Source organism: Vipera berus, assembly GCF_964194415.1.
Source record: "Vipera berus genome assembly, chromosome: 2".
NCBI lineage: Eukaryota > Metazoa > Chordata > Lepidosauria > Squamata > Viperidae > Vipera > Vipera berus.
This window is the reverse complement of record NC_138203.1, coordinates 140,178,303-140,193,784: the sequence shown is the minus strand read 5'-3', so window position 1 is coordinate 140,193,784 and position 15,482 is coordinate 140,178,303. Positions and strand designations below refer to the sequence as shown.

At 43.7% G+C, this 15,482-nt stretch overlaps 1 protein-coding gene across 1 annotated transcript; it reads left to right on the top strand.

The window, feature by feature from the left end:
- The first annotated feature begins 6,325 nt into the window (after positions 1-6,325).
- On the top strand, positions 6,326-12,187 carry GPR84 (G protein-coupled receptor 84). Its single transcript, XM_081316959.1, has 2 exons — positions 6,326-6,432; positions 10,549-12,187. The coding sequence occupies exon 2, from the start codon at positions 10,621-10,623 to the stop codon at positions 11,770-11,772; it is 1,152 nt and encodes a 383-aa protein (XP_081173085.1). The 5' UTR covers positions 6,326-6,432; positions 10,549-10,620; the 3' UTR covers positions 11,773-12,187.
- Positions 12,188-15,482: the final 3,295 nt, after the last annotated feature.

Sequence of the window (15,482 nt, the reverse complement as noted above, 5' to 3'; positions counted from 1 at the left end):
ATGTATTTAATTAGAGGAATGGGCTACTACAACTCACCAACTTGAAAAGTTTTAACAAGGGATTCAGAGATGGCCACTGAAGCTGTGTATGAACTTCCTGCTACTGGTAGGAGATCACGGGTCAGCAACCCGCGGCTCTGGAGCCGCATGCGGCTCTTTCAGCCTTCTCCTGCAGCTCCCAGCCTCCTCCGTCATTTGCAGAGAGAGGGACAGAGACAGAGAGAGGCACTTGTGCTTCCCTTCCCTCCCTGGCGCACATGGCCAGGGAGCCGCATGGGGCAGCCCTGAGATCCCCCCTGCAAGTGGCCCGCCAGAGCCTCCACTGAGCAGGCCAGCCATCCCGTAAGCCGCGGCCCCAGGAAAGGGGTCTGCCCCATTTAGGGTCAGCGTTGCTCTGTCTCCCAACCCCTGAAGGTGCATGGCTCACTTTGAACAGGAATGGGCCCCCTGAAGTCCTGCACTTCCCCTAAAGCTCACCAGGAGATGGGAGGGGAGGCGGCGGCAGCTGCTCTCTCAAGGGACCCCTTGCCAGCCCGGTGGATCAGCTGGGTGACCCCCACCCAGGAAAGGGAGGTAGGCAAACACCGTCGGATCCCCCGCGGGAAAAGCTTGCTCCGTCCTTCCTTTCAGGTGCTGTTTCTGAAAAGAGGGGGGGACCCAATTGGAGCAGGAGGACCCCTCCCTAGTCCATCCCCACACCTGCCAGGGTCCTGCGGCTTCCTGGGGAGCTTGGCTCAGGGCTGGGGGGGGAGAGGAAGCCAGGCGCTGTAGGAGCTCCAGAGCCGGAGGGAAGAAGGGCCACCTGAAAGGATTGACACATGTTGGCGGGGGAGTGTTTCCTCTCCTTGGGGCAGGGGGTCTTGGGAGCCTGGCTCCCCCCACGGCCCGGTGCTTGGCTTCCCCCCCCAAGTATCCTGCAGGCTGCTTTGCAGGGGGGGCTGCAGTGGGGTGAAGGAATTTGCCAGGGTGACCGAGCATTGATGTTCAGCCTTGCACCACGTGGCAGCAGTGGCTCTGAACCTGGAAGGGTTCCAGGGCATGACTGAGCATATTCGGGCTGGACGGACGGCTCTTTCCCCCTTACCGCTCCTTCAATGCCCCAGAGTTGCTTCCCAGGCCTGCTGGCAGTTCCCTTCCTGCTCCGCGCTCGGCGCTACCTCCATGGCCGCCGCATCATCTCAGCCACCAGCAGAATCCTCCTCATGGTCAGCCTCCTCCTCCGCCTTGCGAGCGGAGCTGGCTTCGACTGCTGTGTGGATGGGAGGCTGGAAATAGACACATCCTATTTTGACGGAGGAAGCTGGGATGGTGCAGGTGTGTGTGTGGGGGGGTTCCCCCCCTTGCTCTTTCTTGTTGCTTCCTGGTTCAAGTTAAGCAGAATGGGTGTGGTTGCTTCTCTAATTAAATTCATCTGGATTTGGGGTTTCAATTCAGCAGTTGGTGTTTTCAATAGTGCAAAAATCTGTTTCAGTAAGGCTGGGTTTCTCAACCTCTGCAACTTTCAGAATTCTGGGAGTTGAAGTCCACCCACCCATCCTCTGAAAATTGCAGAATTTGAGAAACACAGCTAGAAGGACTGCCAGTTTTATTTAGCCTGGACAACTCTTTTGAGATTTGGAGGTAGCAACGTGTTGTGGCTGCTCTCACAAAATGGCTAACTGATGGGTGTCTGTCTTTTCTCCAAGTGGGTTTTTCTGCTATGGAGATCAGGAGGGCAGAGATCTATTCAGAAGAGAGTGATTTATTAGAATTCTCCAAGAGAAAGAAAAAAGGAAGGAGAGAGAGAGAGAGAGAGAGAGAGAGAGAGAGAGAGAGAGAGAACTCATGCACAGCAGCCTCTATTTCTTTTTAATTAAACTCTTCAATCAAGCTTTTGCGGCTCCAAGTGTTTTGTTTTCTCTGGGAAACAGGTCCAAGTGGCTGTTTGAGTGTTTAAGGTAGCCAACCCCTGGTCTAGATTAGCCCCCAAAGAAGAAATTATTCAACCGTTTGGGTAACTTGCTGTATAGTACCATTCAAACTTTATCTGAAGAGTCAACAAGTTCCCTGCACTACAGGTCACCTTGGCCTTGGCCTGAAGCAAAATTACAAGGACCAACACATGTTGGCAACAAATCTACAAAGAAAAAAAAGGATTGGTGGAAACCTCTGCATTCACTGTAGTTTGTGGCTCTTATGTTCATTATGATGTATACCAGCAATGGCACAGCATGGGCCCTCAATGTAAGAAGATGATCTTGTTCCAAAGTGAATTGGGCAGATAAAACCTGACTTCCACATTTTCAACAAATTTAGGGGAGTCTTTCCCACTCAGCGGTACATGATTTGGGAAGAAAATCTGTAAGGAAGAAAATAGACTTCCTCACAGATAAATACAGTAATTTTCCAACATATTCCTCACAGTATGAAATTGCTGAATGCTCCAGATACATGTCAGTTGTTTAACAGCTGATTGCCCCAAACAAGCTTCCAGCAACACCTCTCAAGCTCCAACTATGTAAAATGAATCACTTTTAGAAAATGATTCCTAACAGTGAAAGAGTTATAGAAGGATCAATTGTGATTTGTCCTAAACATATTTACAAGGCATAAAATGCCATTTAAACCCTCTTTGGCCTTACTACTGAGTAAATACATTTGGGATTGTGCTCAAATCAGAGGCTTATGTAGTTGCTCAAATGGAAGATTAGGAAGGTGACACCTTCAGCGTCCTTGAATCAGGTGCTAAGCCGAGAATTGTTAGAGGCCATGCAGGATGGCTTATGAAGATTAATTTCAACACATTTTAAACAGGAGATCTTTCCCCTCTTCAAGCCACATGACAAATATGTCACAAAAATCTTGCTTATAGTACTGACATCTGACCAGAACTATAAAGCTTGGTGTGTGCCTACATATCTTTGAAAAGTGTTCATCGGCAAAAATCAGCAGGTTAAGCATATCGTGGCCTGGGACCAAACTCATGGCTACTGAAAGTTTTTATTAATCGGACAGTTACAGAAAATGCTTCAAAATCTGGCATCTTTTTTTAAAAAACAATTTCCAAAATTTTGTTTTTAACCTAAGGTTCATCTCCTATGTATGCTCAGGAATCCCTGCAGAATTGTTGTGATGAATCGTATTCAACATCCTACTAGTATGTGTAATATTTGGTTTATTTGAATTCATAGACACTCAGATACTCACTGATCATTCTTCCCATAATGTCTACATTAAGTATGCATGTGTGGCTTGCATACTCAATTTAAATTCAATTTAAATGGTACACAAGCCCTTTCAAATCTATATGGAGGATGAGGGAGATAATTTCCAAGAGGATGGGCAGACATAAAAGGCTATGAAATTGCAAATTATGAAAGAAAAAAGGGACATCTGAAAACTAGTTGGTAGGAAAGTCTACATTGTCAAAAAGAAAATGACAAAGACTCCAAGAGAATGATCTATTGTCTGTAAACCTCAAAAATTTTTGGAAGGTACAAAAGATGTTACATTAGAAGGTGCTGGAGAAATTTTCCAGGCCTTGGATGCCTTGCCAAAATTCTGAATTTTGATGAAAAGATCGTTCTCTGAAAAATGATTACTGCTGCTCTACAAGTAACGATCAATAGGTGACATTACTCATTTCTTTAATTAAACTGGAGTCTAATAAACATAGGTATTGGTTTCATACTTAATGCTGCAGTGTAGGACTGACCACGCTAACTTGTAATGGATCAGTTTAACAGAATTAAACTTTTAACCTTAGATATAGCAATTATTATGTTGTATTACTGCCGTGGCTCCTGAGTCTTTCACAATATACCAGGTTACAGAACCAGGTTATCAGATTTGGGTTGCAAAATTAAACTGACTACTAGATGGCAGCAAACAGCAAACAATGACTTAACTGGATTTTCGCAGGCTAGAGCTACGTACGGCATTATAGAAGTCAAGTAGGTAGGTTTCATGTCAAAAAAAGTTACCTACTAATTTTCTACAAGGAGATTGGCTGTTGAGCAGCATGGGAGAACCTGAACAGGAGGAGGGGAATATGATTGGTTGATTCACTGTGCCCATATTGTTAATGATTGGCTCAAACCTATGGAATAGAAACGTATAAAACAGTTGACCAACGTGCAGTTGCCATCCGACATCCTGATCTTGGGCAAAATAAAGTGCTTCCTTAACTCTTTGCCAATCATCTGGCCTTTGATTTATTCCCAGCTTGGAAATCAAACTACTTGGGGAGGAAGGAAATTTTTCCCCTAAGACCCATCTATTATATAATATACTTCTGGGCCTGCCTTGAAGGCCTCCATAAGGCCTGGGAGAGGCAAATGTTAATAGCCAGGCTAAGATTTCACTCTTTTCTTTAAACTGCTGTCTCCCAGGTCAATGTTATTCCTTTAAGCTCTTAGCACATCCTTTTTCATTTGTCAGCTGCCACAGTTTTTGGGTGCACCAGAAAGAAAGGAAGGAAGAATCATGTAAACATTCCAAGATGTGCAAGATAAACAAAACACCAGCCAAGAGGCCTTATCTTACCCCAAAACCACAGGCCGTGGGATAGTGCCAGGTCTGTTTTTAATGAGACGAGACAACATTTTCAGTTTGGATCTTAGTTTGGAAGGTTGCTAAGCAGCTCCATTTTTTTTCTACACACTTCTGAGGCTTCATCAGACTGCAGGCAAAGGTAGGAAAGCATGTTGCTCTTCACAGGTTGTTAGGCTCAAACCCCCATACATAGCATAGCCAAGAGCAGAAGACGTGATCCAACAGCTTCGGATCAGGGCACGGTTTTCCAGTCCTTGTTGCAGGAGCTTGCAATCATCGTCTGGAAAGGTGGCCTGTGATCTTTGATGCCATACTTAAAGGGAAGAGAAACAAATACTATCCAAACAGTATCACACATAACTAGGTTTGCCTGGAAAAACCACAGAGTTGCAGGTATCGCCATGTACGAAAAGAAATCTCAATTCTTGTGTTCCATTTGACTGGGATGCTATACGACTCCTGGCTTGAGTAGGGGGTTGGACTAGACAATCTTTGAGGGCCTTTCCAGCCCTAATTCTAATGCTTCTAAGACATACCTGGCAGTCTTCGGATGCACAACCTCCTGGAAACAGAATATCTTGTTTCAATTGTCCACCATTTGCTAGTAAATCAGATCTTTGGAAATGTACTTTAGTCTTCTCTGATTAGTCTAGGTCAGGGGTGCCAAACTCAATTTCATTGAGGGCCGCATCAGCACTGCGGTTGCCCTCAGGGGGCCGGGTGGGTATGGCCAGGGTGGGCGTGGCCTACTGGGTGGGCGTGGCTAGAGTGCGTATGGCCTACTGGGTGGGCGTGGCCAGCTCTACATCCTTCGCATCAAGAGTGCCTATGGGGGCCTGGGCAGGAGTGGGACAGATCTGAGGGTCTCTGGCAGAAGGAGGGTCTCTGGGCCAGGGCCAAGGCAGTGGGGGCCGTTCCCTCACTGTTTCCAGGATGGCTTCGTGGGCCACATGAAACCACTTCGCGGGCTGGATCCGGCCCCCGGGCCTTGTGTTTGACATGTCTGGTCTAGGCTGTTCAGGCATGAAACTAGAAATGGGGAGACTCTGAGTTTTAGTCCCAACTTAGAGATGAAGCCAGCTTGGGGCAGTCACTCTGTCTCAGCCCTAGGAAGGAGGCAAAGGCAAACCAGTTCCCAAAATCTTGCCAGGAAAACTGCAGGGATTTTTTTTTCATCAGGTGTCAACACTGATTTGAAGGGGCACGCACACGCACACATACACACACAAATGCCAAAGCTGTGCCTATTATGTAAAATGCTGATGACATTAAAAAAGCCGTAGGCAACTGCACAAAGGATTTTAATATACGGAAGCTACACCTTGACCCTTGAGGTTGGGAAATGGAAAGTTGCACTCTGAATTACAAAGGAGCACATTTGAGACAGCACGCCTTTAATAACAATGAGTTGCCCTCCCTTCAGTTTTCATATCTTTTCTGCTCAGAAAGTGTAACATTCTACCTCAATCAATAAGTTTCTTTGATGGCCTCGTGAACAAAATTGGTTGGGCTGAAGCAGCACTTTCTTCTTCTTCTCTTTTTTTCCCCTTGCTTCTCCCCTTCTTCATTCATCCCAGGCAAGTTAGGTTTAATGTTTAATCTTTATTGAGGCTTGTTTAAAACTCACACTAATTGCAAAGGGCGAGTCTGCAGGCATTCCTGAAAGCCGGGGCTAGTGCTGGGCAAGTTCTCTAAGAACATGTCAGTCTAGCGAATAGGCGTTCAAGGGTGTCACAAGAGGAAGTTACTTCAGGGAGTGTGGAAACTTGGGACTTTTCTTCCTTAATTCAAGCCTGGGAGGAACCTTTATAAATAATGGGTGTCAAAAAATAAAAAGGTGAAGATTCTGGGAGCGGCGAAGGAACATTCACTTGGACTCATCTGGTTCTTGTGTTCCCAGTAAGTCATTTTTGTTTGCTTCGTATATGGAAAGCTTTAGTCAAAAGAAAAGTAAAATGGTAAAAGAGCCTTGGTGGAGCAGTGGGCTAATGCCTCCTTAAGTAACACCAGCTGCCTGCAATTAGTGCAGGTTCGAGTCCCACCAGGCTCAAGGTTGACTCAGCCTTCCATCCTTCCGAGGTAGGTAAAATGAGGACCCAGATGGTTGGGGGCAATAAGCTGACTTTGTAAAAAATGCCGCTGGGGGGGAAGCCCTAATAAGCAGGCATATACATAGAATGAAGGCTACTGCTAAGCACCTTGATTTGTGCTTCTTAGATTGTAAGCCGCCCTGAGTCTTCGGAGAAGGGCGGGATATAAATAGGATTTTTTTTAAAAAAAATGAGAAAATATTGGCGTGCCTCTAGTGCTGTGAATTTATTTTCTGCTTTCTATGCCTCCTGGATGTGTATGGATAGAATTCTGAGGATCTGCAAGAAGATATTGCATGGATCAGCCTCAGCTCTTGAATATGTCATGACAACTTGAAGTGTGCCAGATCACACCTATTTTCTTGCTGTGAACCTTACTGATTGATGATTTGGGGGGGATTGATATGTTCTTTAGACCCAGGAACAGGGTGAAACCAGTTGGTGATTTAGGGTGTAGTAAGGCGATTTTAAATCCCATCATTCTAAATCTTAATGATGGCTTCCCCGTGATCATTGATTAATGTTGCCAGGGATAAACACCATTTTGCATTAGAAAAGAAATTGTTAAAGTAAAAAAATAACATGAATAACTATAACTGTAATTTTAGGGGTGTGGCGGGGAAGCAGAAAAAGATGCTACAGTGAACAGGTTCCATTCGGCCATGCCTGTATCAGCCTCCAAATTCTTGCTGGTTCTGTTTACTGCTATCTCATTACCATACATGCCACCCTCTCAGCCCGTTGAAGGGAAATGGACACAAGGTTCTTACATTGCCCAATATTATGTAAAAGAGGGAAATCCAGAAGTGCTTTGTTCACTTCAAGTCTGGCACCTGCTCAACAATGTATAGATAGATTTGCCAACAATTTTTCAGACTCTGCTTCAGTAACTGAAACCTGAAGCAGAAGCTGAAACTTGCAGAAGACAATTCATCTACTTACTTCCTGTTCAAATATGCAGGAGGACATTGAATTCAATGGAGAAAGCAAAAAAGAGAAAAAGCCTCAATTGACAAAAAAACCATATATTTTCATAAGGGATGGGGAGATATGAGAAGGAGCCAGGAATCCTTCAGGATTACAGATTGGTCTCTTTATCACACACAAGAACCCAGAAATAGTCCATAGTGATAGATTTTATCACTCCTAGGCTTGGCCATGGGGGAAAGTTCTGGCTGTTGAAAAGAAGGGTCAGGATGTATAGGACATATAGCTCAGCAATCTGGAGAGCATAGAACTGTGGTGGCGAACCTATGGCATGCGTGCCACAGGTGGTACGCAGAGCCCCCTCTATGGGCACGCGCGCCGTCGCGCCAGTCCTAAGCCTTCAGTTGGGTTTTATAAAACCTTTTAACTTTAGGCCTCCACTGCCGTGTGCAAAAAAAAAAAAGGTTCAATCAATCAATCAATTTCAACTTCTTGCGGGGGGGGAAAAAAGATCTCACAAAGTTGGAATTGATTGATTGAACTTTTTAGTCCCACCCAGTCTGCTGTTACCACTGCAGCCATGCCCACCCAATGGGCCACTCCCACCCAATGGGCCAAACCCACCCAATGGGCCATGCCCACCCAGCACCCGATGATACATAAGTGGGTTTTGGGTTGCAGTTTGGGCACTCGGTCTCTAAAAGGTTCGCCATCACTGGCATAGAACGTGATGCCAGACTAGCTGAAAGTCCGGGCTTGACTCGATAACTTCCATCTCTTTGACAAAGAGCTCTTGATAGAAAATAGGTTGAAAGAAAGACTCTTGAACTGCTACACTGAAGGCAGCGCAGTATCTTTCTCTCCCCCCCCCCCAATTTGTGGGGAGAGGGAAAACAATTTTTATGGAGCGCTATCCAGGCTGTTGCACAATAGGAAATGACCAAGTAGATTAATGCTTTTTGATCAAGGAAATAAAACTAATAATTATTTATTCACTGGCCATTCATTCACTGGATAGCTCAGATTTTTCTCAAACACCCCCTTTACTGGGACATTGAATTTGATGGACAAAGAAAAAAGGAGAAAAACCCTCAAGTTAAAAAAAGTGACAAGAAAGTATGACAGAAAAAGAAAGAAGGAAATGGAAATGGAAGGGAAGGGAAGAAAAAAAAGGCAAGGCAAGGCAAGGAAAGGCAAGGCAAGGCAAGGCAAGGCAAGGTAAGGTAAGGTAAGGCAAGGTAAGGTAAGGTAAGATGTGGGAGTCTTAAATGAACATTTTGTCACCAGGGGTCTATAGTATAAAAAGGGTCCTGTTTGTCAAAAAGGTTGAGGTTTTGTTGGCAATCAACTTAATAGAATTGCTAGCCTTAGGAAGACTATTCAAGACGTTAAGACATTCGTCTGAATCTCCAACATATTGTTCTTCAAGTGTCACCAGTTGAATATCTGAAGGCAAACTGATGATGATGAGAGATGTCCAACAGAGTTATAAAGTCACCAGATTGGAGAAGACTGCACTAAAAAGTTTTTACTTCTTAAAGGGATTTTTTTTTTTAGATTTCTAGGATGACACTCTAGTGCTCTTGAACCATTTCTCATATGAAAGTCCTCCGGGAAAGGACGGTATATAAATGTAATAAAATAAAAATAAATAAATAAAATAAAATAAAGTTTGGATGGTGCACTTAGTTACTCTTTACATCTTGTCTTTGGAAGAAGTCAACAATTAATAAAATTATAATAAAAAAAAACAATTTGGAAAAAAAATTCCCTGCCAATATCCCATATAGGCACCCAATAAGAAAGAAGAAATGGGTTAAAACTTTTGTCTCTGTTCCCTGAAAGGAATTAGGTTTTAAGTACACGTGTGCATGTGCACAAAATAAAATAAAAACAAGACCCATCACAAGACCCATCACAGACCCTCACTTGACACACCCACACCTGAAGCCCTTATAAACAGAAGAACATGGACATCCCATAAACTCTGCTGGTAACAAAATGTTCAGAAACCAACCCACAAGCTCAGAGAATGAATTTTCGCCCTTATCCTACACCCAAGCTACAGATATTCACTAGCATTGCAATAAAATAAATGCTGTAGTGGATCTAATCATAGCAATTGTGGAAGGCTAGCAGGAAAAAAACCCACCTCTTTTCACTTACAGAATATTTGTTGTTTGTTGGTCTCCAACATTTTCCAATTTTCTTTCAATCATCGTATTGGAATTTCCAAAGGAGACAAGAACTCTTTCCCTCTAGGCACCACAGAGACACATAGCAAACCCTGCCTCTGAAATGATTTGATGCTAATAATCTGTAGGCTGGAAAGCCCAGAAGACAACGAATTGTTTGGAATTGATATTGTTAGAGTGTTTAGAAGGGATACTGTTATATCATGAAACATCCCCCAATATTTTATGATATAACGGTAACTCCACAACACAGGATATATTTAAACTGAGTGGACTTGGCCACCCTGTCTAATGGAGGATTTTTTTTCTAAAAAATAAGCTGTGCAACCTTTGTGAAAGCTTCCATAGATAAGCAAGCCATTTGGTTGATAGTGGCTCGGATCTGGATCCGGATCTCTCTCTTTCTCTTATCTCTATCATATATCTCTATATCTATAATCTATTCCAACCGTACACCAACTGAAGATTTTATTTATAACATTCTCAAAATGGACTTTTAAAAACAGAGTAAACCACATACGATCATCAGAGATATATTGTTTATGAATGGATGGATGGTTCTCGGTTACTGAGGCTACGACCCACCTTTAGAATTTCTATCTTCCATGCATTTACCCTTTGAAAATGTATTTATGCTATTGGCTTTAATGATTGCCTCTGCCAAATAATCCTACAAATTGATTATATATTTCATTTTGTACATTGTATATATCATATATTGAATTGACACTCCTTATGTCCGCACTGACATCTTTGTTAATCAGAACTTACTTTGGATTAATTCTGTCTCTCCTTTCTTCTAGAATCAACACTGCCGTGGTTGCTTCCAAGCTTTCCCCCAGAGGGAGGCCTAGTTGGGACCACTTCCTGCCAAGATGGAAAATCTTGCTGACAACTTCTCCTGCTATGACCCATCCATTGTTGGTTACCGCTACGTGTCAGTGTCCTGGGGCATTGTGGTCACAATAGTGGGCACAGTGGGCAATGTGTTAACTCTGTTGGCCTATGCTCTTGACATCAAACTGCAGACACGCTTTAACCTACTCATTGTCAATTTGACTTTGGCTGACATCCTGTATTGCACCTTTTTGCAACCCTTTTCCGTGGATTCCTACCTGTATCTCTACTGGAGGGCGGGAGCTGATTTCTGCCGTGTCTTTGGGATGTTGCTGTTTGTCTCCAACTCAGTATCCATCTTGACTCTCTGTCTCATAGCAGTGAGCCGCTACCTCCTCATTGCCAACATGGCTCTCTTTGATCGCATCTTCACCCGTCTGGGAGTGATACTAATTGCTCTGGGGACCTGGGTTGCTGGCTTTGTCAGTTTTGCCCCCCTGTGGAAGGTTTATGTCTTGGTCCCCAAAGTCTGTACTTGCAGCTTCCATCGTATCCGTGGGAGGCCCTACACCACCATCCTCATGGGTTTCTACTTTGTGGTGGGCCTGAGCTGTGTCGGCATCTTTTACTTCCTCATCCATCGCAAAGTCAAGAGTGCTGCCCAGGCCTTGGATCAATACAAGCTGAAGAAGGCCAGCCTGAAGGGGACTCATGTAGCTGGAACCAGCTCAGCTGTACCAGGACAGTACCATGAGCTGGACAGTGGGGTGGACAGCGCAGGTGCTTCACAGCATTCCTGTGAGGGTTTGCCCTCGGAGCCCACATCCAAGACCAGCATTCCCCCAAGTTTGGAGAGCAGCACAGCTCCACCTGTGGCCCAGCCTGCGGTCCCTTCAAAGAAAGCCACCCCGTGCAAACCCAAGGATAGCAACTCAGAATTCCACCGAGTGACCCGCATGTGCTTTGTGGTCTTTATTTTCTTTGTTCTTTGCTATACCCCTTTTTTGCTCATCAACATCTTTGATGCCAAAAACCGGGCTCCAACTGTCCTGCACATGATTGCCGCCAATCTGACATGGCTTAACAGCTGTATTAACCCTATACTTTATGCCGCCATGAACCGGCAATTCCGCGAGGCCTACAAAAGGGTGATGTACACCTTTGCCCAGAAAATCCACTGGTGCCGCTAATCTCTCGGGAGCTGTACACCCCTTCTCTTTGTGGCTAAGATCTTCATTTGTCCTCCAGACTGCCAGGAAATCGCCGATACTTTCACTGAGGACTAAATTCCCGGAGTTTTAACTTCTGCTCTTATTATCACTGTATTTTATTCCATCTTCTGTGGCAGCCAATGGGGCTCTTGTAAGTCAAACAGAATTGACTGACTGAGCCTCACTCTGAGGGGTTGAAGAGTAGGAAGACTCCACTTTGGGTTTGCATATAAGAGGAAATAAACTGGCCATGCTGGGTTCCTGTTAATACAGCAAATCTTGCCCTTCATAAAGGATTGTCTTGTAGGGCAATCCGGTCTAATAGGTATGGATTCTCTGTACCCAAGTTGCATGTGTACACGGTACATATTTTTATATTATACTTATTATTTTCTGTTCTGTGTTTCATTGTCAAAAACACTCCGTTTCTTGAGCTCCTCCTCAAAATTCCAAGATCCTGTCTGCTTCCAGATCAAGTTTTCACAATACTAGGGTAAGTTTTGTATTTGACCCTTCATAATCAGAAAATCTGCTGTCAGGTTTTCATCAGTAGTGGATTCAAATAGGTGAAAAACCGGTTCTCTTGTGTGGATGCCGCTTCGGGAAGTACGTTCTAGGCCTGGGCAACAAAAAATTAGCTACCGGTTCTGCCGAAGTGGTGTGAACCGGGTGAATCCCACCACTGGTTTTCATGCAAAAGTTTTTCTGGGCCTCCACCAAGAGCCTTGGTGGAGCAGTGGGCTAATGCCTCCTTAAGTAACACCAGCTGCCTGCAATTAGTGCAGGTTCGCATCCCGCCAGGCTCGAGGTTGACTCAGCCTTCCATCCTTCCGAGGTAGGTAAAATGAGGACCCAGATTGTTGGGGGCAATTAAGCTGACTTTGTAATAATGCTGCTTGGGGGGGGGTGTGAAAGCCCTAATAAGCAGGCATATACATAGAATGAAGGCTCCTGCTAAGCTTGTAAGCCGCCCTGAGTCTTCGGAGAAGGGCGGGATATAAATGGAATTAAAATTAAAAATTAAAAAAATCTAGAAAGATCTTGGATCTTCTGTTTTGAAAATATATTTTATAGCTTAGAATGGAGAGGAAATATATTCTCTCTATCCAAAGCCATAGTTAAGGCTTAGCCTCTTCCATATCTCTTCAGTATTATGTTGTATCTAGATCTCTCAGTTATGCTTTGCCAAATCTCTCAGCCTCAGTCCTCCAAAGTCTTCAATTCCTCAGATGAAGCTATTCTGCCCCTTTTGCTTTTTATCATCTAGTTGTCCTTCAGTAATCAATAAAGCTATGAAGGATAGATCTCGTTATTACTCAAGATGGGAAAACACCCAAAAAAATCTCAAGGCTGCCAACCAGAACTGGAACTAAAGAAATCCTAAAAGAAGACAAACCACCTCCATATTGCTGCCAAGAAGATGACATAGTCCATGCAGTCATCAAAAATGAAGCTCAACTGGAGAAAGATTTTTTTTCTCCCTTTAGAGCTGTCATCCAAACCCACAAATCTTTCAGACCATTTCTTTTATTTGCCATCCCTCATAAATAAGCTAGTCTTTCTCTTACTATTTTCCCCTATCATCATAGTTCTCTCTTTTATGAAGGATTGTAGATTATAATTCCTTGAATGTAGGTCATATGCTAAAGCATTACAACATATAAAAGGTGCTTTGGAATATCTATATAGAACTAAAACTGTCATTGTTATTTATCTGTGTGTGTGTGTGTGTGTGTGTGTGTGTGTGTGCGTACCCTCAAGTTGGTCCAAACAGCACATTATACTGAAATGATTTTTCCATCAAGGTATCTAAAATCTGCTCTCTTTAAAGAATGCATAAATGTACCTGGGACTCATTATTCCTATGAAATTGAAATTTCCACAATGGTCAGACCAGTTTTATTTGCAAAATTGTTGCTACTGCAGCATCCCAGCAGTCATGTGATTGTGATTTCCAACACTCCCTGTCAGCTTCCCTTAAGCAACGTGGGTGGGGAAATCAGCAAGAAGTTGGAAATTGCTCCTGCTCCCACTGCTTCCCCCCACCCCCACAGACACACACGGTCATTCTGTTTCTCTCTTTAGGTAAAGAAATATTGACTTATTGAAATTCATTTGCCAATTATTTTTCCATTTATGATATATACTCAATCAATCACTTTAGGGCTGAAAGGGACCCTGAAGGTCTTCTAGTCCAGCCCTCTGCTCAAGCAGGAGACCCTGTACCATTTCAGACCAGTGACTATCCAGTCCCTTCTTTAAAAAACCCCAGTGATGAAACACCCACAACTTCCGAAGACAAGCTGTTATTGTCCCCACTGTTAGGAAGTTTCTCTTTAATTCTAGGTTCCTTCTCTCCTTGATTAGCTTCCATCCATTCTTTCTTGTCCTTCCCTCTGATGCTTTGGAAAATAGGTTGACCCCCCTCTTCTTTGTGGCAGCCCCTCAGATACTGGAATACTACTATATGCTACTCTTCTTAGATGATCGTGGGATTGTCAACACTGAGGTTAAAAAAAATAATATGGTCAGCCTACAATTCAATGTTCATTCTGCTCACATCAGACTGCTCTCTCTCAAATGGTAACCCAGTGGGTCAAGGGGTTGTCTAATATCTATCTAAAAGCAGTCTTATAGTTGTGCTGCTCATGTCGGAAAATACCAAAATCGACTAAGCCAATAAATATTTAAGTAAAAGAACGAGTGGATAGCTGGAGCCCAGTTTTTGTGCCCTTGTTGTTAGACGAAGAAATTAGAAGACGTGCAAGAAGTCTACTTAGAATAGCAACATCTACCGAAAGATGAAAGAATTTCTACTTATTTTTTTTTTAATCTAAGGAAAGATATACTAATACAGAAGATACAAAATATGAGACAGAACGTATTGCAATGTACTTCATCTACTGTATGTATGCAATGTCTGTCCATAACGTATAAATAAAGAATTATACTTGTATTGAGAGTTCACGCTCAAAATGTTTCACTAATAAGGCTGCCCAGTCCAGAGGATTTGGAGACCGTTTCTCCAGAGACACGCCATAAGGCGTGTGCCTCTTCTTCTAGTTCATTTTATTCTTTTATCTTCTCAACCAACCCATCCCAAATGGGGAAGCCCACTGAGGGACAGAGGTTGCTTTTGTGGGCTATTTTGGAACTTTCTGCAGCTGTGCTGCAACATCCCTTTTGAAATGAGACAATCAGATCTGTACACAATGTGCACAGAAGCAAAGGAGGGTGCATAAAGGGGGGGCAAAAGCAGAACTTGCTAGAATTCTGCCAACTATCCAGTGATGAAATATTTGCCGCCTCCCAGTTTCCTTTGCATCTGGCCACCTTTTAGCGGCCCCACACTAGGCAATGATGAAGGATGATCTCTCCTTTGGAAACCCTGAATGATCTATTACAGCCATTGAGAGTCCAACTGCAAGACAGGCAGTTGGAAGCTCTGGTCTGCATGCTTAAGTCATTGGTCTCTCTCTCTCTCTCTCTCTCTCTCTCTCTCTCTCTCTCTCTCTCTCTCTCTCTCTCTCTCTCTCTCTCTCTCTCTCTCTCTCTCTCTCTCTCTCTCTCTCTCTCTCTCTCTCTCTCTTCTAAGCATTCAGCAAAATAATGTGTGATTTTTAAACTGCCTGGTGTGGAATGGATTTGGGCCCCATCTAATTTCACCATGGCTTCCTGTGCAGTGTCAT